The 27,986-nt window shown below is 39.8% G+C and overlaps 1 protein-coding gene across 4 annotated transcripts; it reads left to right on the top strand.

Moving 5' to 3' along the window:
* The first annotated feature begins 1,027 nt into the window (after positions 1 to 1,027).
* On the top strand, positions 1,028 to 27,986 carry mcm9 (minichromosome maintenance 9 homologous recombination repair factor). Of its 4 annotated transcripts, none has more exons than XM_087852695.1 (15): positions 1,028 to 1,123; positions 1,975 to 2,075; positions 5,475 to 5,640; positions 8,753 to 8,859; positions 10,075 to 10,281; positions 10,446 to 10,527; positions 10,800 to 11,000; positions 11,088 to 11,213; positions 12,341 to 12,460; positions 18,185 to 18,359; positions 21,380 to 21,582; positions 21,729 to 21,932; positions 22,702 to 22,784; positions 25,576 to 25,721; positions 26,138 to 27,986. In XM_087852695.1, the coding sequence occupies exons 1-15, from the start codon at positions 1,102 to 1,104 to the stop codon at positions 27,654 to 27,656; spliced, it is 3,462 nt and encodes a 1,153-aa protein (XP_087708821.1). In that variant the 5' UTR covers positions 1,028 to 1,101; the 3' UTR covers positions 27,657 to 27,986. The 4 variants fall into 4 exon arrangements, with proteins under 4 accessions (XP_087708821.1, XP_006796340.2, XP_006796341.2 ...); XM_006796277.3 differs by having other exon boundaries at positions 1,036 to 1,123; positions 1,895 to 2,075; XM_006796278.3 differs by having other exon boundaries at positions 1,045 to 1,082; positions 1,895 to 2,075.

Here is a 27,986-nt window from a genome sequence, read left to right as displayed (position 1 = left end):
AGGCTTGTGCTGCGAGATCCCTGCTGCCACGTGGTTATGAAATTAACCACTGGATGGGTACAATTATGTATATAACACATTATAACTTTTCTGTATGTTTTTGACTTGGGGGTAACACATAAGGTTATTCTTATTCTGATTTTAATTTAGGAACAAGCAGAATATGTCGCACACTTTGTCATGGTTCTTTGTCTTGGTCGCAGCATTTTGAGTTTCTTGTGTTTTTGTGATTGTTATGCATTATGATCACGATTTAAGGTTCATTAGCAGTCTTTCTATTTTTCTGAGTTCCTTGTAATCCCTGTTTAGTCTTCAAGAGGTGAGGGTCAGCAAAGGTTTGTGTGCAGGGACCTGGGTGTTGTCTGCTCCAACCATAAAGCTGGCTGTTAGACTAGTGAACAAACATCGGGAACAACATCTCCTAAAACATCAAAGCACGTTTGCATATAGGGTTCATTTTGACTGATTGCCCAGATGGTTGAAGTTTACATCACAAAATTGTTGCCTAGAAAAAAATATCAGAAGTGTATTTGCTGACACAAAAACAGTAGTATTTCAAAAGATTACTTACAGTCTGGGTTCCATTAAGTCCAAATGAGCTGTGGGTATTGGGAAATGCCCACTAAACAAATCGGCATTGACCCCGCCTTGTTACTTTGATGGGCAAGGTTGAAATTCATGAACACCGCAGCAGCGCCAGGAGTGTCAAAATGTATGAACTAAATATGTCAATATTTTGTGAAAATTAGAAGTAAATACATAATTTATTTAATGTTTCAAATTAAATAAATCAATATTTAATGAATTATTATTTTCTACCTTCATTATTAATAAATGAAATATTAAATTAACTGTGTAATTATTTATTTATATCTTTTTGGCACTTGTAGCCCTCCATACACACCGTTCCAAGCTCCTGCATGAGAATATGCCGATACACACTCCATACCAGTTGGCGGCAATGACAAACTCTTTCGTTGTTTGCCAACCGTTTACAAACAAGAAGAAGAAACAGAAGCCAGTTTAGACGTAGAAGAAGACAGCTGTAAGCCCGCGCAACACAAGTCGCTGTGGCTGTACAAGTGGGTTTCTTATTAAAAAATGTTCGTGTGTCTTACAAACGGTATGTGAGCCTTTACATTATTACAGCGAGACAGGATATGAACGTAATTATCTGCGGGAGAAACTTGTTATACAACTTTTAGTATGCAGGGTGTTTACGCTGATAGATAGCATGCAGAGTGGTATTTTTGTTTGAAATCAATGTGACTGATGTGTACTAATCCAAACACACATATATAAGGCCTATCAGAGTTGAGCTACTATGTAATGTAAGCTCGTAAGTGTTCATAAGAATTACGAAGAAGTGCCTTTTGTAACTCTCGGGTAGACAGTAGGAGTGTCTATAGTTAAAATCTCTGTCTTTGCCTGATGAGCACCGGGAAGACATGGGAACATTATTTGTTGCTTTGTCGCGCAGTTTTAGGCAGTTAGAACAAAGTTGAGAACTTCTAATAGAGCAGTATTGCATTTGAATTGTATTTGTTTCCTCTCTCCCACACGGCTTCTTTAAATGTGCAATAGCTGTGTTGCAATTATGTGTTTAACCTAATCATATTTTCTAATGTTACGAGTTTTTAATATTAATATTAATATTGAGAGTGGGCCACTCTGCTGCCAATAGACCTGTCCACGGTTGTATTCCATGTCTTTTGTGTGCAGCTAGCCAGCAGCTTAACACCTTTGTTTGACTGCTGAGCACGCAGAAAGAGAGATCTTTAACTGTGAATGCACATAGATATGGAATATTTAAAATGATGTTTAAGTCCAGCACACAACGTGTGTGTAACATTAGTCTTTATAAACGTCAGTTTCATTGTTTATGTTCTTGCAGGGATTCAAATTGTTGCATCATGTTGATAAGCCCGGAACAGGAGGCACTGATTGATCGGGTGTTTGAAACCTATCTGACAGATCATCATCACAATGACATTCTCCAACTTATTGAAGAGACTGAAGACACACATCGCCCTCTAGTGGTTAATGCCATGACATTGTTTGAGGCCAATATGGAGGTAATGTTAACACAGGTTTCTGTGTTTGGCATATAGATAAAGTAAGCCCCTTGAGATTTGTATGTCTGTTTAAAAAAAGAAAGAAAAAAAAGTCATGTGTCATGGTTAAACTCAGAATAGTATTATTATAATCCCGGTTCCTAAAATGATGGGCATTGGAGTGTAAAGTTTAAATAACACAGAAGGCAATGATTTCCAAATCTCAAACCCACATTTATTCACAAAAGCACCTCAAAAACATATCAAATGTTTAAACTGACCAAATTTAACATATTAAGTTGGGAATTCAGGGCTCGCAAAATTTCAAAATCCCTGGTAGCCCTTCGGGCAGGGACTCTTCAGTTTTTGGTAGCCCAAGATAAATTTAAGTAGCCCGAATAAAAAGGAGAGCAATTTTTTGATTGATGTTTTGTTTCCTTTACAATATTATACATTAAAGTGTAATATTGTAAAGGAAACAAAACATTAATCAAAAAATTGTTGAAACACAAATTACAACATTGTATAAAAATTACAATCATCAACTCAAATACTTGGTTCTAATTGAACATAAATTTCTATGAACTTGTAAGAACTGTGTAGAACATGAATCAGTCTGTGTCAGATCCTGAATTTGAAATTTCCACTGAAGTCACAGGTAAGAGGAAAGTGGAACCAAGATCTAGGCCATTTGCTTTTTGAAGTTTGCAAAGACTGCTAAATTTTGCCAGTGGTAGTTCACTCTTTGCAACATAGATTGATTTTCAGGTTTATTTTTTAGTATGTTATTTGCAATTGGTGTTTGTTCCGGGAAAGATATTGCAGACTGAGCAATAATGCATTTCTTGCATTTCTCATGGGTTCTAATGGGGGCCTTTCTTAAAATGACTGGTCCCAGTAACAAAGGCGCTTGTCGACTCAGAAATCGAGGGAAAACCAACAACACACCCGGCAGAACATTATGTTATTTACACGGGTGCACATAAGTGGTCCGCATGTGCGCATTCGCTGTCAAAATAAAAGACGCGCACCAGATAAGAAGTTGCAACGCACGTTTGCGTCCCTATAAAAGGCACTGTTTTTGTCCGCTAGAGTGGGATTTTCACGGCACATTCCGCACCACATCTCTGTGCGTTCATCATTTGTTTGAAGCCAGCTCACCTCCTGCAACCACTTTTCCGAGAATACGCGCTTCTTTTGTGGTTCGGACTCCTGACATTTCTTTGGAGGTGGAGGAAAACCAAAGTAATTGCTTAAAGGAGCTTCTTCGACATCTTTAAGAGTTCTAAACAAATGTCTGTCCTCCTCCAGAAAATCTTATGTACGCAAACACGCGTTGCGTTTTTTATTTTGACAGCGAATGCGCACCTGCGGACCACTTATGTGCAGCCCTGGTTATTTAGTTTGTCATATTGCAGCCACAGAAATTCTTTTGTCCATGAAACCATAAAGCTGCACTTTCTCTTTGCCTTATAGTCTGATTTGTCATAACTTTTCCGTTTTGTGGTAAGCTGTTCTTTGGCTGTCACTTCTTCACCCTGACCTGTCTTATTTGGCTCAGCAGAACTAAAATATATATCCTGCTGCTTCTCAGCGATTCTCTGCGCGATCAACCTCTCACATGTTTAAGCTTGCTGCAGGAGATTTCACTTGTCATGTTTGCATAGTAAGCTAACGATTGATAAGACGATGTCAGAGGAACAAAGGCACAAATTATCCTCACTCACCAATCAGTACTGTCGCTCTCTATACACAGTTCGCGCGATTGCAAAGTGAAAGCAAAAAACAAGCGCAAATTCAAACGCGATTTCAATATGTCACATATTGACAGTGGCTCACCGATGCCAATGACATAATTACCCAGCTACATTTCCGAAAGAATGCAAAAGCATTGACATATATTTTTCCTTCCTATGATAGCCCGACGGGCAGGGCAGAGATAGATTTTGGTAGCCCGACTGGAAAAATCGCTAGCCCCGGGACGTCGGGCTAGCGATTTTGCGAGCCCTGGAATTGTAGAAGAAAAGGCTGGAAAAGTAAATGATACTAAAGTGAAGCAATCATAGAAACATTTTGCAACTAATTTGATTCATAGGCAATAGGTCAGTAACATGATTAGGTTTGTAAAGAGCTTGGAGAGCTAATGTTTCTCAGAAATAAACATGGGCAGGGTTTGACCATTCATCTGCCAAACACTATGTCTACAAATTATGGAATATAAACTTTTTATATCTCCTGATATAAAAAGTCTATATTCCATAATATTATTATAGTACATAATATCAAATAATTCTGAGGAGCAGGAGAAGTCTTTGTGTGACAAGTCTGGAAGCTTGTGATCTTTAGGTCATCAGGTGGCCCTGCACTGTCAGCATGTGCTTAGGTACATGTACAGTTACATGTACTTAGAGTACAGTTCATCATGCCATCACCAAATGGCATGTGGAAAAACTACTTGCTTCCTGATTTGGAGATATGGTTTTACAGTGGATCAAAGTGAAATTAAATATGTTAAAATTAATTAATTTTCAATTGACTATACAAAGATATTTAACTATGTATAGTTAGAGGATATTGCAATCAATTGAAAACTGATAGCATAGTTTAAAAAACAAAACAAAAAAAACTTATTTTGGGGTGGCGGGGAGTGCTGCTTTTTGGCACCAGATTATTAAAATAAATTGCAAAAGTGATATACTAAGATTAGGGAAGACGGCTTGAGTAACAAAACGATAAATCATCTATTCATTTTCTTCTGCTTATTTGAAGTCAGCAGGCCAAACAGGGAAGCCCAAACCTTCCTGTCCTACCTTCCTCTGGTAGGACATATCCAGCTGGAACAGCTTACCCAGGAGGCAACTGCCTCATGTGGCTCCTTTTAATGTGGAGGAGCAGTGGCTGTACTCTGAGCCCCTCCCCAATGACTGAACTCCTCACAGTATCTGTAAAGGATCCATCCAACCCTCAGAGAAATCTCATTTATGCCACTCGTACCTGCAATCTCATTCTTTCGTCTTTAATAGAACGAACAATAATATGTTAACAAAATGATCAGGCCCACATGATCAGATTTGTTTCTCAACAATGATGCTCCATCTGGTAAAAAGACGAACAGTATCTTATTTTATGGCTTAGCTGAAATGTCTGTACTCGGGTTTTTTTATTTTTGCATTTAAGAAAAAATATTTTCTTAAAATGTTTATTTATTTTTAGCAGATGCAGTTAAACTATTAAAAAAGGAATTTTCTAAATTGGAATCCAGTGAGCAGTTCATTTTGAAACATTGTTTTTCTTTCTTGAATATTTAGCCTCTAAGTATTTCTTATCCAATCACTCCATTTATTATTTTGACATACTTACACTTCATTATTTAATGTGGATTTGTACTAATGTCATGGTTATTGTACTGTCTTCCCACAGATTGGGGACTATTTCAATGCATATCCCACCGATGTCCTGGCTATATTTGATAAAGTATTAAACAGAAAAGCCAAAGCGGTAACAGACGACGGCTCACTCAAACATAATGAAGGGCAAAGAAAACAAGACCAGAGATTGGTCCACACTCTTCATGCTCGCATCACAGGTTAGTCATGCAGTTATACTAGTTACAGCTCTCAATTTGGATCGTGTGTCTATGTCAACCAAAATGCCGTCAAGCCTAAATATACTGAGTTATAAATCTATGCTATAGATCCGGGCACTCTCTACGAAAGCAGCACATAGTTTCAAAAGCAGTTTTTTTGGGTTTTTTTTTTAAAGATGGTGACCAAGTTTGTTATTGTATTTTTCAGGAAGCTAAGAAAAAGCCTTTATATCAGTGTGATTTTTAAAATATTTAACTGGATAAACTGTTATTTTCATTAACTAGGAATAGTTGCCTTTCTTTGTCTGCATAAAGAGTTTGAGTGCTTAACCAGACGTGTATATTTTAATAAAGATAACAATACAATTTCCCAGTTTGATAGTTTAGTAGGTGCATTCAAATTAAATTAAAGTTTATATTAATATAAAAAATTTCATGTTAATGTTATATTAAAAACAAGAAGCACTCTGAGTACAAACCTCCGCCTTGGTAGCTCAATCTCTCTGGGGAGTATTAACTTCCAATTTTAGTTTGTAAATGTTCCTTTTGTTTTTTTTCTGAAATGTAAAGGTGAGGTCAAATGTGATGTATTTGGTTGCAAACTATAATGTGATATTTAGAATCTTCATATACTAATATGATTTTCTAAATATTGCCAGTTTGACCCTATTTGACCTTGAATCCCCAAATATAATTTTCTAATTGTTTATATGTTGTCAATGCAAACAGTGACAGTAAGAATCTGAGAGTCCAATATAGGCTTATTATCACTTTGACATTTAGATCAGTTTGACTGTGAAGGAGAGGTCAGTTATTTGAAATCATTATTCGGCACAGTACTTTTTCGACTAATAATTGACCTTGAAGACGCTGGTAAATGCAAGCTACATTTTAACGCAATGACCCCACACTGTACTCCTGCAAAGTTTTATTCGAATTCATTCAAAACCTTTTGAGCTATATTGTTCACAGAGGCACACATGGTACTGAAAATATAACCTTCTTGGCAGAGATCAAAATTTTACACAGAATCCCAACTTGGAAACAGAATTCCAACTATTGGAAACATGGTTATGCTGTCACATAGAAAAATATATCAGAGAATGACACTCAAAATGTTTTTAACCTTAGTTCCCAGATTTCAGCGTGCAGCTGTGCGTTAGTTGTTGCCTTAAGCTCAAAGTCCAAATCCCCACAGTTATATCAGTATAACTGTCCAAATAACCAAAACTGGAATTATGTATTTGTATTATATGTATATATCTAATGCAGGGGTGTCTAACTCCAGTCCTTGAGAGCTACTGTCTGCAGCTTTTAGATCAGGGGTGGGCAATCTCAGTCCACGAGGGCCGGTGTCCCTGCAGGTTTTAGATGTGTCCTCGAACCAACACAGCTGATTTAAATGGCTAAATTAGCTCCTTTACATGTCCTGAAGTTCTCCAGAGGCCTGAAAACAAACTAATCATGTGATTCAGGTGTGTTGACCCAAGGTGAGATCTAAAACCTCCAGGGACACCGGCCCTCGTGGACTGAGATTGCCCACCCCTGTTTTAGATGCATCCCTACTCCAACACAGCTGAATCAATCAAATGGCTAAATTACCTCTTCAGCATGCCATCAAGTTTGGTAAAGGCCTGGTAACGAGCCATTCATTTGATTCAGGTGTGTCGGAACAAGGATGCATATAAAAGCTGCCGGCCAGTATCTCTTGAGGACTGGAGTTGGAGACGCCTGATCTAGCATTTATGTGCTTGCACTTAGTTTTTACATCTCCTATATGGTGTACCGAGTTTTATAAATCTGAACATTACGGCTAACAGCTATATTTTCCCATTTTAGTGCAGTTAGCCAAACAACAAAGAACTATTGACTGCTTAAGAGACAAGCAGTGAAAGTGGACAGTAGATCCTTGGTTTCCTAAGATAAAACTCATTGCTACAGCCAAGGGCAGTACAAAATTGAAAGAAGAAAGAAAGAAGAAAGTGTACTTTATTGATCCCCGTGGGGAAATTCCTCTCTGCATTTAACCCATTCACTCAGTGAAGCAGTGGGCAGCCATTGGGCGCCCGGGGAGTGTTTAGGGACGGTACCTTGCTCAGGGGTACCTCAGGGTAGCTGTTCAGGGGAATCGAACCCCCGACCTTCTGATCATGGTGCCAACACTCTACCTACTGAGCTATCCCTGCCCCTCTTAGTAGAAAATAAGACTACAAATAAGGAGCCACCTGAGTTATCGGCTCTGTCACTAGTTAGCTAACATAAAGTAATGTTAGACTAAAGTCTCTTGACCACAACCAACCAAGCTGGTCACGTCATGTTTTGTACTAACACAAGATGGCACTAAACATGTTCTATCAGCATTTCTCTCTTAAATCCAGCTTCACAGACAGTGTTACATCAGTATCAGTTTTTCAGTGCAGGGCTCCAGGGTGTAAATTACCCTTTATACTTGTAGCGTTTCATGTCCAGTTTAAAAGCAGTATGGGAGTTAGAGCCTTCAGCTTTCAGGCCCCTTGTCTGTGGAACCAGGCTCAGGGACTCAGGAAGACACAGCCATCTACTGTGACCGTTTCGGGGTCACAGTAGTGAAAAGGGGTGTGAGAAGGAGAAATGCTCAGTGCATCATGGGAAGCCCCAGGAGCCTAAGCCTATTGCAGCATAACTAAGAGTAGCTCCAAGGTCACTTGATAAAGGCCTGACTTGAAGCTCTGTCAAAAAAGGAAAGCCTAATCTTAAAAGTAGAAAGTATTACATGCCTTGACTGATACGCTATTTTTTGTATGTTTGTCACACTTAAATGTTTCAGATCATCAAACAAATGTAAAAGTGAAGTTTCTAAATGATGGTGTTTATCATTAAGGACCCTGTTTGAGAAAGTTATTGCTTCCTAAACCTAATAACTTGTTGGGCCCCCCTTAGCAACAACAACTACAATCAGGCATTTGTGTCGACTGGTAATGAGTCTTTTACACCACTGTAGATGAATTTTGGCCCACTCATCTTTGCAGAATTGTTGTAATACAGCCACATTTGAGGGTTTTCGAGCATTGCTGCTCGTCACTGTTGCTTGTTCGAGTCACTTAACATAACTTTTTTTTTCTCCTGTGTCCAGGTCTGCCAGTGTGCCCAGAGCTGACAAGAGATACAATTCCTAGGACTAGAGATGTAGGACACTTTTTGTCTGTAACGGGTACTGTAATACGTACCAGTATTGCCAAGGTAACAGAATTTCATATATGTACATGTGCTATTCATTAAACTGAATGCTGCTTCCAACACTGCAAAAAACATGAGCAGTATACATATAAGCCACCAGTTAATAGTGGAGTAGTGATTTAGACACCCACACATCGTGTCAATATTTGAATTAAATATTTGTGAAAGGACCCAATTGATACAACCCATCTTTTTTAGGTAGGTCAGGGTGCAACATGTGACCATCATTTTTTATCACTTGGTCAAAGACCTAGCATATATTGTCATCATAAGACTGCTTTAGTGGGAAATCTTCCATGGAGGGAATTTCTTTAGCTGATGAGGCATCACAAGAAGGCCCTGCCGTCTCCTCCAGGCCAGAGTCAGCGTTCAATGACTCCACGTCACCGCTTAGTGCAGTGCAGACACTCCACACCATTACTGGTTGTGAATGCATCCCCACACTCTGCCCTAACAGGGGGTCCCAGCAGATGTGTCCTGGCCCCCCCGCACTCAACTCTCCTGCCCCAGCGGCTCCCGGTGAGTGGAGGATGGTGTCTGTAGAGGGGAAAAGGGTTAGAAGAACCATCAGGTGCTGCTCTGCAGATGATGCACTGCAGCCTCCTACTGATGCATAGCGGCTAGCTCCACCACCATCTTCGCCAGCACTTCCACCAGCCGAATAGGTTGCGGTCCATCATCCCATGACTGGGTTTCGGCATCATTGTGACAAAAAGACCCGAAGCACACCGCATTGCAAGTCGATTGATATTATACATACAGCACACTTTTTGGTTTGTACAACTTCCCAGCCGTCTTCCTGTCAGGTCCCGGCATCCTACTGAAATGGGGAAGGCATGACCACGTGATTGAGAACAGCTGTGTGGGTTAGCCTCCCTTAACGTCACACCCTAAACCCATTGCTCCATCCCTCCTCTGCAGCTTAGCCAAAACCACACTTCCCCACAGACAACTTCCAGTTTTTATTCTTATTCATGTCCATTATTAGTTAGAGTGAGAAATGTTTCTTAATGTCTAACAAGCCTTCTACAGTTAAGCTTAACTGTTGAAACAGTTATTCGATTAAAAAATTGAATGCAAGTTAAAAATTCAACGAGACACAAAAAGTCACTTTGCAAACTTTGAGGTGGTGTTTGGACAAGGAGCAGAGCCTTACGCAGATCCACTTTGGTTTCTTTGAGTTTTACTGACAGCCGTGTCTTTTTCCTCCTCTCGTAGGTTCTGGAATATGAGCGTGATTACCTGTGCACAAAGTGTCGTCATGTTTTCACAGTGCAGGCAGAATTTGAGCAATTCTACACGTTTGTTCCACCCGTAGCCTGCCCTAACCCCGATAGCTGTAACTCATATAAATTCACTTGTCTGTCTGAAGGATCTGAACCTGCTGCTTGCAGGGATTACCAGGAGATCAAAATTCAAGAGCAGGTTAGGCTTTTAAACATGAGCTTCTTGATTTTATTGAATTAATTTATGTATTGATTTTAAAAATTTCTAAACATAGTTAAAGCGTTAAGTTATGTTGTTAAAACTTCACTTGCTGAGTGCGTAAAATATGTCATTTCTATCGAATTGTACCCAACTTACGACAGGTGCAGAAACTTTCAGTGGGCAGTATTCCTCGTTCTTTACTGGTAGTTCTGGAGAATGACCTCGTCGACAGTTGTAAATCTGGTAAGAAACATTAATGTTTAAGAACTGTCCAGATGCGCTTCTCCTGATATCTTACAGTTTGTGGCTCAAGGCAAGTTGAGTTTAAAATGAGTAGCAAAGCAAACATAAGTTTGTCACTGGAAATGTATGTTTTCTAACTCTTAATAGATGTTTGTAGTGAAAAATGATGCAACAAAGGTAGTTGTATTATGATTACTTTGCCAAAATCAGAACTGAAAATAAAATTTTAATAATTAATCTCATGTATTGGATTTTGGACTGTATGCTCCCAGGAGATGATGTCACTGTTTATGGAGTGATGTGTCTGCGCTGGAAACCCTTTTATGATGGTGCACTTTGTGATGTGGAGTTGGTCCTCAAAGCTAACAACATAGAGGTAAACAACCAGCAGGCTGCTGCTGGGCAGCTTGTAAAGGATGCTCAGGAAGAATTTGAAGAATTCTGGAATAGCTACAAACATAATCCTGTAGCTGGTATGTATAATTTACTGTGTAAGATTATTATATTTGTGTATCTTGCTCTATATCCATTTATTTTGTTTCCCTCTGTCTTATTTGTAGGTAGGAACCATATCTTAATGAGCCTGTGTCCACAGGTTTTTGGCATGTATGTAATTAAACTGGCAGTGGCCATGGTCTTGGCTGGGGGAGTTCAGAGAATAGATTCTTCTGGGACCAAAATTAGGGGTATGCAATTTTTCTCTTTTTTAAAATTTTAAATAATACATATTAATATTCTTAAGTATCTGCAAAGAATGACTCCTACAAACCAGTAAATAAACTTTAAACATTTCTAAGCTGTGCCTTTGAAGTGGAATTTGGCCCTTTGCAGTTCATTTTCTTTTGAACCAATCATCAATCAAATTTCTGCTGCTCATCTGGGTTCTGGTCGTGGCTGGAGCAGAAAAACTGAAACTTCCCTTACCCCAGCCACCTCCTCTAGCTCATCTGAGGGGACACTGAGACATTCCAAACCCTGGGCCTTCTCCTGGTAAGACAACCGGAATACTTCACCTAGGAGAAGTCCATGAGGTATCCTAGTCAGATGTCAGAAGAACCACCTCCTTTTGAGTCCCTCTCGAATGACTGAGCTCCTCACCCTATCTCCAGGGGAGAGCCCCGCTACGCTTAGCAGTAAACTCATTTCTACTGCTTGTGTCTGGAACCTCATTCTTTTGGTCACTCCCCAGAGCTTGCGACAAGAGTGTAGGAACATAGGTTGACTGGTAAATGGACCACTTTCGTTTTATGCTCAGGTCTCTTGTCTACAACAGATTGGTATAGCATCCGTATCACTGCAGACACCTCTTCAATCAGTCTGTCAGTCTCGCACTCCCCTGTCCTCTCACTCGTGAACAACAGATACTTGAACTCCTCCACTTGGGGCAATAACTCATCCATGTCCTGGAATCGGCACTCCACCCTTTGCCGACTGAGAACAATGGTCTTAGACTTGGAGTTGCTAACTCTCATTCTCGCCGCTTCACACTTGGCTGCATACTGCTCCAGTGTGAGCTTGAAGTTCCTCACCTGATGAAGTCAAGAGAATCACATCATCCTCAAAAAGCAATGATGAGATTTTGAGGCCACCTGTGGGCTCACCACCCACAGGAGGGGCCGCAGAGATGGTCAGCCCACAGGAGGACAGACCCATGTTGCTTTTTCGGGCCCTTTAAATGGCTTCATGAAAATTAAAATTGTGACTGTCTTGTGACAGAATGTAAACTCTGACAAATCAATGCCTCTATGTTGTTTTTTGTGTTTTACAAATGGCCCTCTGTGAAATGTGTGTATTCATGATTTGCTCCTTCTAGGCGAGTGTCATATGTTGCTGGTTGGTGACCCAGGCACAGGGAAGTCTCAGTTCCTGAAATATGCTGCCAAGATTATGTGTCGTTCTGTACTCACAGCTGGAATTGGCTCAACAAGTGCAGGTAGGTCCTGCTTTTCCCTTTTAAAAAAACAAACAAAACTATATATACACACACACAAAGGAGACACAAAATGCCGCTGCTTATTATTAAGGGGAAAAAAATCCAAACCTACATGGCCCTGTGTGAATATTGTATCACATCTCGGAAAACTGAGTTCAGTTTCTCTAGCCACACCCAGGCCTGATTACTGCCACACCTGTTCTCAATCAAGAAATCACTTAAATAGAACCTGCCTGACAAAGTGGAGTAGGTCAAAATATCCTCAAAAGCCAGACATCATGTCGCGATCCAAGGAAACTCAGGAATAAGTGAGAAATGAAGTAACTGAGATTTCGCTGTCTGGAAAAAGTTATAAAGCCATGTCTAAAGCTGAGGGACTCCAGCGAACCAGAGTCAGAGCCATTATCCACAAATGGAATGATCCAAAACACACTAACAAGTTCACCTCTGAATGGTTTAAGAACAACAAAATGCAGACTTTGGAGTGGCCTAGTCAAAGTCCTGACCTGAATCCGACTGAGATCCTGTGGCATGATCTTAAAAAGGTGGTTCATGTGTGAAGACGAGTGGGCCAAAATTTCTCCACAGGGCTGTTTTTTTGTTTTTTTTTTTCTTTCTTTTAAAGGTGTTGTTGCTAAGGGTGGCCCAACCAGGTATTAGGTTTAGGGGGTCATCAATTTTTCACACAGTCACGGGGTCAGCATCATCAATAAACACTAGTGTCCCTGTGACATTGCCAGCCATGCACACCCAAGCCGTCACGCTGCCTCCACATCTCATATGGGTACATTTAGGCCTAACAGAACACAAGTGTTTAGTCGCTCTATCTACCCCCTCTCCATCCTTCTCCGCTGACCGACCGACCACCCCGGATTAACCTGCAAACCCATGATGATCAATGCTCCTTAAAGTGGGTGGCCACTAAAGTACACGACTCCGCCGAACGGGTATAGGTGTTGTTGAAAAACGCACTCTCAAACGGGCCCCAGTCTCCCCCACATATCACCTGTTTGGCATAAACCACATTTTTTATCTCCAGAGGGAATTTGCCCATAATCGCCATTATCATGGGCTTCTGTACCAAAAACTGCCTCAGTGTCTCAGGTGGTTGATTTTCCCTCCCCTCCAATGAAATTCATACCGTGAAATAAATCTGTTGAGGGCGATTTTGATGTTTATTCCACTTTCTCCCATCCCCTGATCTCTATTCCTATAGCATCAAAACAGCAGGCCTTCAGTCCATTTTCTTTATTAATTTATTTATTTATTTCACACTCTTCCTCTGTCAACCATACCTCTATAGATGTACCTATGGCTTCTTTCAGCTCAGGAGTTTCACAGCAGGTCATCCACCGCACCTCCCCTCCCTTTCCCTCACCTTGGGGTCTTGATGGATTCATACCTCCGGCAATTATTACAAGAGACTTCTAAGAAACAACACTCTCAACCCACATGTATGATCCTTTAGGTCAAAGAGAAACAAGAGTTTTTACAACCCGCATCTCATGCAGGTACATTCAGGCCCAATGGAGCATAAGTGTTGAATCTGTCTATCCAACCCCTCTCCATCCTTCTTTGCTGACCGACTGACCATCCCGGATTTTCCTGCAAGCCCATGATAATCAGAGCCCCCACTGCATGCTCTTTAAAGTGGGTGGCCACTAAAGTACGCGACTCCGCTGCATGAATGGCATATAGATGTTGTTGCAGCCGCGCTCTCAAACGAACCGTAGTTTCTCCCACATATATCATCCCACACCTGTTACATTGAATGGCATAAATCACATTTTTTATCTCTAGAAAGAATTTCCCTCTAATCGCCTAAGAGCCTCCACTGTGCGGATTACTTATGATGTGCTTCTGTACCAAAAACTGCAACAATGTGTTAGGTGGTTCGTTTACCCTCCCCTCCAATTTAGCTCTAACCAAAAGGTCACCCAAGCTTTGGTTTTTCCTTAAGCGCTTCGAATGCATGCCCCCAGGTCCGCATTTCACAAAGAATTTGGTGGATACTGCTGAGAAATGGCGTGTACTTCTTGTGGAAAGTACTAACAAAGGGCAAAAGTCTCTCCCCTCCCGTTATGTCCTCGATGGTGTTTTGATTAAAAGGAGTCCCAAGTTCAGTATCCATCCACCGAGCATCAACTCGCTCTCCTGCGCCACCCCGTCCCTCCCAAAAATCACCCTGTGTCCATGCGTTAGGCGTACGAAGGCCCGAGAGCGTCTCCCTGTGTATCTTCCTCAAAAAAAGAGCGTGAGTCCCCCCTCTTCCTCAAACTCCTAAACAATATGGAAGTAGCATTGCAAAAATCCACCTCCTTACTGCATATTCTGTAAAATCTCAATATTTGGGATTTCACTATTTCCCGAAATGTGTGTGGTGGGTGATAATTTATGGAGGAGCGCATGCGTGTCAGTGGGTTTTAAATAAACTTTTGCATGCAACCTCTTGCCATCCTTCTCATCCTCAAAAAAGACCGTGGTGTCCAAGAAATAGATTTCAGAGTCGCTGTGCTCCTGCTTAAGTTTTATAGATGGGTGATGTGTGTTCAAGATGTGTACGAACTGTTGGAACGTATCCTCCCCGTGTCCCCATGCGCCTATGATGTCATCTATAAAGTACAAATAAAACACCGGTTGTAATGAGCACTTGGCCAGCGCCTCTCTGTCTCCCACTCGCTCATATATATGTTTGCGTAGGACGGTGCATATCTCTGGCCCATAGCCGTTCCTTCCATCTGCAAATGAAACCTATTGTCAAATTGTAAATCATTATTGACGAGACAAATCTCCAAAAGCCGGAGAATTGCCGCGTCAGGGCGCGCAGCATCCGGGTACCGCTGAAAGATGTTACTTACGACTCTCAGTCCCGTCTATGTATTGATATTAGTGTACAGACTGTCTATATCTATTGTGAACTTTAAAAAAAATCATACGTGTCCTTAAGATAACTTGGATGTTTATTAGAGAGGGCTCTCGGTGTACTGAGAGATGTTATGTATTGCACCACTGCAATCGGAGACTATAGGTCTTCCAGGTGGGATCTAAGAATAGGATAAGCGTGGGTGGGGATCATCAGGACCTAAGAAATAGTCGCGCTGTTTTGTGGAAATAACTCTTGTGATGTAGTGAGTGGACAATCCTCCTAATTTGCTGCTGCACCTCAGGCTGGATTGAATTTGAAATGCATTTGTAATATTTCTCATTTCCCAGTTGTCTCTGGGCTTCCAGTCTGTACTGCTGCTTGTCCATAATTACAATTTTTGAGCCTTTATCCGCCAGCTTAATCATGATGTTCTGGTTAACTTTTAATTCTCTAAGCGCCCGTTCTTCCTCCACCGTAAGACTGCCCTCTCTCCCCACCTGCGGCCTTAACGAGTGGAACAACCGAATATCTCTTTTTATTAGCTCTTTGAGCCCCCCACTCCAGTTCCCACACAGATGGTAGGACGAAGGGATCCCTGTGGAAGTTGTTGGTTTCAAAATAGTCTTGTAGTTTCAGTCTTCTATGGTACCAATGTAGGTCCCGAGAAAAAAACTCATCACGTGAAAATTTTTATGGCGCTGGAATGAAAGTCAGGCCCTTTTCTAATAAGCTTATTTGTGCTGCAGACAGAGTAAAGAGTCTTGATAAATTTAAAATATTAGAAGAGGAAGACCAAGTTAAATGTGGGGGGGGGGTTTAGTCTCCAATCTCGGGCGACCACCCCCCCTTTTTTTTCCTTTTTTTTTTTCTTTTTACAAACTCTGTTGATCAGTAGAAGCTCGGAACAAACAGTTTAAATCGCACACCAATGCCTCGTTCCTTCCCAGTGCCACCTCCCAGGTGGAGTTAAATCCACGGGGAATCACAACAGGTGGAAAAGAACTCCCCACTAATGATTTTCTAAAAAAGTCAGTTTAACAATTTTTTTTTCCAAAATTGAACTCTGTGAGCAGGCTAAAATTTGTCCCCAGCACCAATCACTTGGGAGAGCTGTAAAAAAAAAAAAAAATTGTCCCACTGGTCTGGCCTCGCGTTCCTGACATTTCGCGGATCTCCTGCTTCCTCAGAGGGATACACGCTACTGGGGCCAGGAGAGAACGAGGGATTAAATCATTTCCTGAGAGACGCCCAATCCTGTGGGCCTCTCCCAGGATAGGTCACCATTAAGTCACATGGGAGCGCCCAATGTGCTCCTCTCAGGTACCAAAAACAAAAATCCTAAAACTGTGTGGTGTCACTCCTACCTTGTCATGCATTCTACTCTGGGTGTTACTTAGATATCTCATCTGTAACTAAAACTAAAACCGAGACACTAATTAGTCACTGGGTAGGGGAGTGGAGTCCGTGAGGGAGTCTTAGGACTGTCGCGGACCAAGGGGGAGAACCCGATACCAGGTAACATCCGGAGTAGGAACGTGAGTAAGATGAAACAATAAAAAGGAGGGGAAAAAATATATAAAAAAAGAATAAACAAAATCTGAGACACTAATTAGTCAGTTGGGTAGGGGAGTGGGGTCCGTGAGGGAGTCTTAGGACTGTCGCGGACCAAGGGGGAGAACCCGAGGACTGAACTGAAACCAAGATTCACTTATTTATACCTAAATAAAGAACATTAATAACTAAATAAAAATCCATATGACAAGAAAATCACTAAAATTAAGATAAGTAATCAATATAAAAACCAAGTAGAAAGGGACCCTTTCTAACACTGTGATATCCATCAAAGTATGGTAAAGAACACCCTCTAGTCTCACCCACATAGGTCTCCCAACACCCTCTGGAGGGGATTCAGCCTGCAAAGATAAAGTTTTATCATTTTGGTTTTTCTTTTTCATAATAAAAAACATAATTTCCACACTCATGCGGTTAATAAATCACAATATGACAACATACTGTTAGTATTTAAATCTGTTTTTTCAAACAAATGCTGCCATGCAATTCTGTGGAGGGAGCCTAGAGTTACTGGGATTTCACACTGTGTCTCACTTTTCTTTGACCTTTAGCCTTTTGATGGTCAGGGTTAGGTTAAGCGGCTAGGGAAAGCACTATGTCAATGAGATGTCCCCACGAGGATATGAATACACCCATGTGTATTCATATCCTTGTTAGGATTAGTTAGGTCTATATATATTTGGACACTGAGACAAGTTTTGTTTTGTTTTTTTTGTTTACTGAAACATATTCCAATTCCAGTTATATAAAATTATTGGGTACATAACCATTGTGTATTAACAAAAAATGAAAGGTGGGGAAAAGTATTGAGCACATGAAGAAAAATAGGTGCAAAAAGGAATGGAAAGACACGGCACCAGCTAAAATCTGTCAGATTAGAAAACAATCCTGTCACTTAACACTTGTGAGTTAATATTATCTGGCTCTGTCTCAACTGATGGCCTATACAAAGGTTTCATTTTCAAACTGTGTTGTTTGTTTGAGTAGACACAACAGTGATTCATTACTTTACATGTTTTTGTGTCAAGTAGCTTAACAAACAATAAAATATTCCTCTGACACATGGACTGGACTGAAAATGAGCTAAAACACATCCAATTTACCCCAAAACTTTGAAAGGCCCGAGAAGTATCGCTCATGATGATTTAAAAAAAAAAAATTACAATAAAATCTGCCTTGTTGGAAGCAATGTCAAGAAATGAAGGGTGACTCGGACATGTGATTAACTATATATTTTTACATATAATACCAATGTATTACTTCATAAAGTGAATGTGTTTCCAAAGGACTGACAGTAGCAGCTGTGAAGGATGGAGGTGACTGGCACCTGGAAGCAGGAGCCCTGGTCTTGGCAGATGGTGGTTTGTGCTGCATTGATGAATTCAACAGCATCAAGGAGCAGGATCGCATCAGCATCCATGAAGCTATGGAGCAACAATCTATTAGTGTTGCTAAAGCTGGGTAGGACTCTCATGCATTTACATATAAATTCACATCACCAGAAGTTAGGAATTTCAAACACAGAATGACCACGATCGTATACAGTGCTGTGGAAAACTCTTTGCCCCCCTCCTGGTTTTCTTTGTTTGTTTTTGTTTTTTCATCTTTGTCACACTTGAATGTTTCCAATCATCAAACAAATTTTAATACTAGACAAACATAACTTAAATAATGATTTCATTTATCACAGGGACCTGCCTGGCCCTGTGGGGAAAAATAACTGTTAAATCATGAATTAAAGAGAACATGAAAAACTAATCAAAGGCTAATTTACATAATGGAAATATAGCCCTGTCTGTTAAGCTTGATTTAGGAAATAAGTGCTTAAGGTTTTAAAAACATGTTTAGCGCCAGCTTCTGTCAGTGCCGAACATGTGGTTGGTTGGTTGAGGCTAATTGACACACATTAGTTTATGTTAGTTAACTAGTGACAGAAATGATAACTCAAAGGAAAATAAGGACACTAAAACTAAAAATCAGATTAAAGGGCTCACTCCAGTACTGCCCTTGACAGCAACAATGAGTTTTATGTTAAGAAACCAAGGATAGAGTGTCCACTTTCATTCTTTGTCTCTTTAGCAGCAAGTGGCTCTATGCTGTTTGGTTAGCTGCACTCAAACAGGATAAATCCACCTGTTAGCTGTAATGTTTGGTTTTGTAAAGCACTTTATGTATGAGGAGTGTGTGGAGGAAGAGAGCCTGTTTAGGTTCTCCCTAACCCTAGCTGAATCCAAACTGGGAGCTGGTTTCATAGAAGAGGGGCCTGAAAACTGAAGGCTCTGCCTCCCATTCTTCTTTTAAATACTCTAGGAACAACAAGTAAGCCTGCAGTGTGAGAGCAAAGTGCTCTAATGGGGTGATATGGTACTATCAGGTCATTGAGATAAGATGAGGCCTGATTATTTAAGTCCTTGTATGTGAGGAGCAGGATTTCAAATTCAATTCTGGATTTAACAGGGAGCCAACGAAGGGAAGCCAATATAGGAGAAATCTTCTCTCTCTTTCTAGTCCCTGTCAGTACTCTCGTTGCAGCATCTTATTGTAGGATCTACCTTACAATTTAAAATGCCTTGAGTTGTGATTTGGGGCTATATAAATAACATTGAATTGAATTAAAATAAATGGATTTTTGGATCAACTGATGGTTTTTAGTTGTAGAGTTTTAGGACATCTTCTTAATAACAAAATGCATTAGTCCTACCTAAAAATAATAAATGCATGAACTAGTTTTTCAGCATCACTTTGAGATAGGATGTTTCTAATTTTAGAGATATTGTGAAAGTAGATGAAAGCATTTAATATGCACATTGAAAGCCATATCCTGGTCAAAAACAACTCAAAGGTTACTCAAAGTGTCAGCTGAGAAAGGTTTCAGGGAATACTCTTAAAATGACATTTTGTTTTCAATGCCGTATATCAGCAAAAGACTCTCAAAGTGTTTTTTGTTGAATTTGGGGCAGACACAGTCTCTAAGGAGATGCAGGTTTTGGGGGAATACACTCTAAATTCAAAATTGCTGACCAGCAGGTTAAGACTGACCAAATATGACGTTTCAGTTGTAGACCTCTGCCTTATTAACATTTACTTACTTTTGATAATGTAGTTTATTATCATTGGAGTCTTATTGTCTTGATGTTGCTATTGTTGAAACTTTTTTTTGTTTAGTATTGTTTATTTTAACGATTTATAAAAAATGACCTCATTTTTCTGTTCTCAAATATTCTACACTACTAGCAAATATAACCTGCATTGGGCACTAATTAATTCTCCTACTGAAGTAATTTTAGTCATTATAATATCTATGCAAACTCTCCTTAACAATGTCCACTTTTAAGTATGTTCATAAGGTTCTGGCATCTAGTCACGGTTATCAGTGGCTCATTTTGTGTTTATGACCTCGTCCACTCATGGGTGTTTAGCAGGGTTTCCTTTTTTTTCTTGTTCTACTTGTGCCAAGTGGCTCATTCTGTTAAGACCTTGTTTATGACCTAGTCTACTAAAGGCATGTTCATTGGTATTCAGCAGAATCTTCTCTTTTCTTTATCCTATTGGCTCATTTTGCTGAAGAGCTACATGTGAGCTGCCAGTTTGGATAGAACATCATTTAATCCAGCCGACAGTTTTTTTGTTTGGTTTGTTTTTTCTGGTTCTCATTAACGGGGCCTCAGGACCAACTCACTCCACTTTCCTAAACAACAGCTCAGCTCATGGGTCTCATTTACAGTCTTCTACATTCCCCTCCTTCCTATCGTTTAAACATTTACTCACCTTGTAAGTTTGTAAACATCTCCTAAGTAGCACTGAGATCTTAACAACTCTCCCCTTTCCCCACCTTTTTTATTTACAGTTATTTCACACAACAATACTGTACTCAAACTCTGACAGTAATATTATACAGCATTTTTTTAATACATATTGTCACAAAACGGTTGTGTGCAGGCAGGAAAACGACCCAAACGCAAACCTCACCGAGACAGACGTGAACTCAAAAACACAGCTTTATTGCAGGCGTGGAGGTGAAACAAAGAACAAAACTAAACTGGGAAACTAACAACAACAAACTCATGGAAGACGGGGAGAATAACAGACAGCTATGAGTGAAGTGGGAACACATGAGGAAACAGCTGACACACATGAACATAATGAGGGGAAGAGTAAAACTAAACACATTGAACGTAGTACACAGGACCTCTTCAAAATAAAACAGGAAACATAATGAAACGCAAACATGACAACATGAACTTGACGACAAAAGACATGCAGACATGAAGCGCATAAAGGACAAGGGAAACTTAACACGGGTAGAAAACACAAGGGGAATCTAATATAAAATGAACTTAGATAAACTAATAAACTAATAAATATCCTAATCCACATACTGGATTATTTAAATGGATCATTTTAAGTAAAAAAAAGTATTTACTCATCTGTTTTTGTTTTTTGTTTTTTTCTGTGTGATCCACTGCTCTCTCTTTCTGCAGCATGGTGTGTAAACTGAATACCAGAACTACCATTCTGGCAGCTACCAACCCTAAAGGCCAGTATGATCCCAACGAGCCACTGTCTGTGAACGTAGCTCTGGCCAGTCCTTTGCTAAGTCGTTTTGACCTGGTTTTAGTTCTGCTGGATACTAGAAATGCAGAGTGGGACCACATCATCTCCTCTTTCATTATGGAGGACAGAGGTAGAAGACATGTTTTTGAGTTTGGAAGTGAAATATGACTAAAACAATAAAGTCTGTTGTTATAAATAATTGGTTATTATTGTTCTCTCACATACCCTTCAATGGGGAGAACGTGGTAAAAATGCCCCTTCTCTTTTTTTCTTAAGGACTACCTGATCAGTGTTCGAGTCTGTGGTCTATGGAAAAAATGAAAGCTTATTTCAGCCTGATTAAACATTTAAAACCAGTGATGTCAGAAGATGCCAACTGTATACTGACACGCTACTACCAGCTACAAAGACGAAGTGACGGCAGCAGTGCTGCCCGCACAACTATTCGCACATTGGAGAGTCTGAGCAGGCTGGCTGAAGGTAAGATGAGAAGTTTGACTTCAGACTAGTTTGGTCATATTTATTCATAAATTGAGTCTAAGCCAAGTCATTGATTGTGGTCAGGTCTAAAACGAGTCTTCTGATAATATTTTACACGCTGCTCTTGCAGCACCGAAAGGCATACAAGATGTTTTTTGTTTTTGTGTTCTTTGTTGCTGCCACTTTAGTATAAACTATATCTATCCCTGTAGCCTCCTTCCTCTGCTTGTCCATCACTAGTATGTTTGGTTTGTTAGCCGTCCATTTGTATGTGGAAGTCCACATGACTTAGCTTGGCCATTTCTAACCACCCTAGGAACTGTATCCCATTTTGGCCTTCTGACTTCTCAAACTCTGCACAGGTGTTCATGTTCTTTGTTATGGCGTTCCATGTATGCCCTGTCTGCTAGAATCTTGCACCCTGCTGTTATGTGCTGCTGTTATGTGTCTTTGCACAGCATGCTTTGCCTTAGGGCTGGGTATTTTCACTGATTTCTAAAATCGATTCAATTCAGTTAGAGGACTAGATCTTGAAGGTTAAAGACCATTCACAGGAGCGAGTGGAGATTTATTTATTTTTTAATCAAATATTGTAATTAGTTACTAAATTTTTCATATGATTATTTAAAAGCAAAATGATTTTAAACTAAAGTTTTGTTAACTGTCAAGTTGCTGATGATATGTAATAACAATAAAGCTTGTTGCATATACAAATCTGAAAAAAGTGGAACGCCAGCAGTGGCAGAAAAGTTTTTTGTTAATTTTACAGCCCATGCCAAGCTCATGTACAGAGAGACAGTTACCATAGAAGACGCTGTCATTGCTGTTTCTGTTATGGAGTGCTCTATGCAGGTAAGGCTTTTATTTGTTACTTTGAAAATTAAAACCTGTTTATGAGTCTCTTTCAATTTAAAGGGTTTTGTATTCATTGTATTTATTTTAGCAGGAAATCCCAAAAGGTTGATTCTGTTCATCTGGACATAGCGTTTTCAATGGGAAAAACATTTCTTCACTCTTTCGAGTGACTCCTTCAGTCTTAGCTAACTGCAGGTTTCCCCAACCTTATAAACAGTACATTTGCACAATGACTGAAACCAGCCCACTGATGAAAATTGTACCCTTAGGCCCCCTCCTCAATTCAGAGATGGTCTTTCCCTTTTCACGTAAAAGGCCTCCTTGACTCCCTGCTCCCTGTACAGGATGTGTACATCCTCATCATTGAAAGAGTGTCCACTGGAGTGTCCCCGATCCTTGGGGTAGTCCAATTTTTGGCGCAGCGTGTTTTGGGGTTTAAAAGCCACAGAGATTCGGTGTTTAGAAAAAATGCATCTCAACTGTTTCGATTCTCCTGACACAGAAGGGATCACTGTGGGTTTTCACTTAGGCAGCGGTTGTCCTTCTCTCCTGGATAGCTGGAGCTTTCTTTAGGTGCCTTCCCAGCTTTGACAAAAGTCCAGCTAGGATAACCACATTTACTCAGGGCCTTCTTGATGTGATGTTCTTCTGCTTCCCTGGCCGTTGTGTCAGTGGGGATGGGGTTCGCTCTGTGTTGCAGCGTCCTGATGACTCCAAGTTTATGCTCCAGTGGAAGATGAGAGTCAAATCTTAAATACTAATCTGCATGTAGGGCTGTTCGATATAACGATATATATCGGATGACGATATAAAGATGTCTATCGTTTCATTTTACGCAATCATTTGTTTCGTGGTGTAAAATAAACTGTTTATGGCAATATTTTTTTATCGTTTTGATGGTCACTGTAGTGGCTATATTAATTTCTTAAAGTTCTCTCTTTCTCTTATATTTAATATAACCACTCTACAGACAGACAAGTGCCTGTTTTTATGCGCTGTGGTTAGCAACAACGACGGTAAATCCATCGCGTGTCCACTTGTTTATTTTCCACATAAACCTTTCACAATAAAGCTCAAGATGCTGTTGAGACTTTTCAAAATAAACGGAATCACGTGAAAGAGCAGATTATTTACGGATGAGAAGCAAAAAAGAGCCGCCAGATGCTAAAAAATAAACCTTAGACTTAGAACAGGCTTTTCCCGGCAGCACGCTGTGTAATAAATACTTATGTCTAAAAATGTATCGTTTCATGCATCGGTTAAACACTCGACTCCAGGTACACGACACCCAGCTGTTAACACTTCACGCAAGTCGAGCTGCCCAAGATTCACAGAATTTACAGAAAATGTAAAATTTTTGTGATTTATATTGTTATCGGACGGTAGATGTCTTATATTGGGATATGAGATTTTGGTCATATCGCGCAGCCCTGTCCGTATGCGTATGTTTACAGTACACATCAACTTTTAAATGTCCCCCATTACTGATGGAGATCTCACAGTCTAAGAAGGCTAACCAGCAACTTTTCATATCCTCCCTGGTGAATTTGATGTGGTTTTCCAGCGAGTTAATGTGATCCGTGAATTGTGGCACATCCTGAAATTTGATTTTCACCCAGGTATCATCCACATACCTGGACCAATGACTTGGTGGTTTTCTAGGGTTGGATAGCATAGCCCTCTTTTATACTTCTTGGGAGAAATAGGAGAAGTTGACTGTAGTACTGATCCTGGCATTTATGCTCAGTCAGGGCAAACACGTTTTCACACCACTTGTATGTACTATGATCATTATACTAAAATAATTAGCAGTAAATAATTGTTTACTAAAGGTAGGATACTAAAGTCTGCAATTTTTTGAATGAAACCAGCTGCTAAGTTTGAAAAAATAAATTCCACATCTGATAATTTCTTGCCTAATCTTTTGGTTTTCATTGCATTTACTGAAACAGAATCTTAACATAACTGTGTCTAAAACAGTTTTACTTGCTGAAAATCTACTCACATTGAAGCTGAGACTTGATGCTTTAGTCTAAAGTTGTATACAATACTGCAAGCAATCTGTTCGTTGTATATTGTGTTGAAGCTCCCACTTTAATTGCAGATATTCAAGGCTCTGGTTGCCTAGGTGACCGTCTAATGCAGGGGCCAGCATTGGTCTGGCAAGACTCCAATCTGGCCCACTGGACATCTCTGAAAATGTAGAGGAGGACATAAACTTTGAATTGTATCTCCATAAATTTTGGTGAAGTGCTTATAAAGACTTCTCTCACAGCTATTCATACTACACCAAAATAATCAAGAAATGGATAAACAATTAAATGAGTGAAAAGTTATCATTATTTACTATGAATAAATAAATGAGGACAATTTTTGTATGATAAGACAAACTTTATACTGTTTTATAATTACAGGACAGTCTGGCTAATGAGATAACAGAACTTTTTCTGTCATTTATTTTTTTTACAGCTTAAGCCCAAAGAGCAAGTGCTGACAGAGCTTTCATAAGTTACAGCAGCATTCACTTGTTGTAAATGAGTGATGAAGTCAGACTTCTTTTTGATATACTAATTTTCAGCATTCTGGCCCACGTAAAGGTAAAGTGGGCTGTATATGGTCCACGATGTAAAATGAGTTTACAGATGACATTCTCACTTCTAGTCTCCTTAGTTTTCCAGCTGGTTGATTGCAATTGTCACTTGAACTCACCAAATATCATTCACTTTGTGGTGTCTTGTCATCATGCTGCTGTGTCAGTCTATAACTGCATATTATGTTCTTCTTTTAGGGTGGCGCTCTGCAGGGAAATGTGAATACTTTATTCACCTCATTTCCTGCTGACCCTGTTGAGCAGTATCAAACTCAGTGTCAGATACTGCTTGAAGGACTGAACCTCCCACTGTTCCTTAAGAAGGAGAGAGACAGACTATCCAGGTGAGTAAATTGTTTTTTTGTTTGTTTGTTTGTTTGTTTTTAATTTGTTAACTTTCAAAGATAATCCCAATGTTAGATTATTACCTCCTGCTCCACAACATTTGAGTGCATAAGAAGTGCTGCTAGTAACTGTCTCTTTTCTGCCAAGAAATCCCCCATGACATCAAAATCATGACCTAATGATTTGACGTCCACTGATAATTTATAGTCTTTTAGGCCCCATTTTCTGTCTGTAGTTGGATAAAACATATACAAAAACACATAAGATAATTATACTTTGACACTTAATGACATGATTCTTTGTGATGAATGTAGCCAGTGGAGTTCAAATTGGGAGCAGATTTATGGATTCAACTTTGTGCACATGAGTGTTTGGAGCTATCATCATTTTAACTGCAGGTTGTTTTTCTCTTAAGGTCAAAAAGCCAGACATCAGAGGCTCCTGAATGTGATTCATCAACTACTAAACTGAAGCATCTACTCAGTGACGCAAACTCCAAAACACACACTAGCAATTTGGAAAGTGGTAATACAGTGAGGAGTGACTCGAACTGGTTCCACACCTCTCTGTCACTGTCCCCAAATGATAGGACCTCACCCATAACTACACCTCAAGAAAATACAAACACTATTTCAAGTGGAACATACGTGTCTAAAGTAACCAGACAATCAAGCTGTCGATCTGAAAAGTTGACTTCGAGAAGGACTGTTGTTCCAGTTGTTTTTGGAAATATTACCTCTGTTTCAGAACAAAACATACAAGGTGAGAAAAATGAAAGCGTTACAGAAGAAATCTCTAAAAGCCAAGAGGAGATACTGAAATATGAGAGACAGAAGCATGAAGCACATCAAGAGCCATTGGGATATCATTTTCAAAAGGTTTCTAGAAGCACAATGGACTCTAAGAATATGGGAGATAAAGGCTTTGGGCAACTGGACCTGAAACATCAGCGATTTCACAAAGAGGTTGGAAAAGGACACAGAGAAAGGCTGGTGTTTGGGGATGAAAGTGAAAATGTACTAGAGACAAACCTGTCCACTGACAAAGACAGCTATGTAAAGGAGGACAAATTGCACCTGACTGAAAGTAGGAAGAGCAGCGCTGTTCCAAGGGAGAAAATGGCAGTTGAAGCTGAAACACACATAGACTTGCGTGGAAAGTTGTCAAGATTCATGTTCAAACCAAATAAGATGAGAACTTCAGTTGACAACCATAACAATAATGCCAGTCCAGAAAAGCAAATGACAGTGAGCGTTAACACAAAGAAACCAATTAGTCATAATGACGCACACCTGTGTCAGAGAACCAGAGTCAGCACTGGTGATGACAGAGATATATTTACTTCCACCCCACTTTCAAAATCAAGTGCTTGCATCACTAATCAAACTACATTACAATCAGAACAGATGAAGACCAGTATAACATCCTCAAGCTCAGAAATTAAACTCTCAGGATTCTCGTCTATCTGGACAAGTGAACCCACAACAGCTCAAACAAAAATGGAAAATAGTACGCTTAAAAAAGGTGATGCTGATTGTTTGAGAGCTAATTCAAAAGTCCACAAAATTCTAAACATCGCCAACCACATAGGCAAGAAGTGCCAAACAATACCCCCAGCAACAGATTACACACCAGCAAAGAAATGTGAACTAGGGATGGAGTCAACAAGTACAACAATGTCCGAGTGCAAAGTAAAACAGACCAAATTCAGTCATACTGAAAACAACACTGTAAAAATGGTAACTAGGGATTCAGTTAACTGTCAAAGGACTGCCAGTCTAAAGAGAAAGTGTTTTATGAGTCCTCAGGATGGTAATAGTAATGGTTCCAAAAGCCTATTCTCAGGATTGTCTCTGTTTGAGTCTGCTGAGTTAAATAATGATGTTCTTGACACTGACTGGGACCAAGAGGTTTTGAAAAAAGCCAAAGTCTGAAATCACACCATTTGTGGATAAAGAACTTTTTTCCTGAAGAAAACATAATCTAGTTGTAGAAAATGAATAAGTTTGACAGAAAAGTTTCCTGGGATATAAACTTGAGTTTAGTTCTTTAGCATATTGTCTAGTCACACAGAGTTTTCACCAGCTATCTGCAGTGGGATTTTTTTTCTTCTGTACTCCTGTACAATGAAAAACTACTGTGTTCATAATAGTGCTCAATACAACTTTTTTTTTTAAGTGAGTTGCTCGCCAAGATCTTTTTGTACAGCAAATAAAATAAATATAATGTGAGACACATCCATGTGTTTTGTTAATATTTTTCTT

This window comes from Neolamprologus brichardi, chromosome 15 (assembly GCF_056152115.1).
Source record: "Neolamprologus brichardi isolate AB-2024 chromosome 15, ASM5615211v1, whole genome shotgun sequence".
NCBI classification, from domain to species: Eukaryota; Metazoa; Chordata; class Actinopteri; order Cichliformes; family Cichlidae; genus Neolamprologus; species Neolamprologus brichardi.
Note: the sequence above shows the minus strand (reverse complement) of the source record. Positions and strands in the feature narration are given on the sequence as shown.

Bases quoted from the DNA above. Each gene is read 5' to 3' on its own strand.
- mcm9 (XM_087852694.1), top strand. From the start codon at position 1,815: ATGATGTTTAAGTCCAGCACACAACGTGTGTGTAACATTAGTCTTTAT. The intron at 5,641-8,752 runs GTTAGTCATGCA...TCCTGTGTCCAG, and splicing joins TCTTCATGCTCGCATCACAG to GTCTGCCAGTGTGCCCAGAG. The intron at 11,001-11,087 runs GTATGTATAATT...TCTTATTTGTAG, and splicing joins CAAACATAATCCTGTAGCTG to GTAGGAACCATATCTTAATG.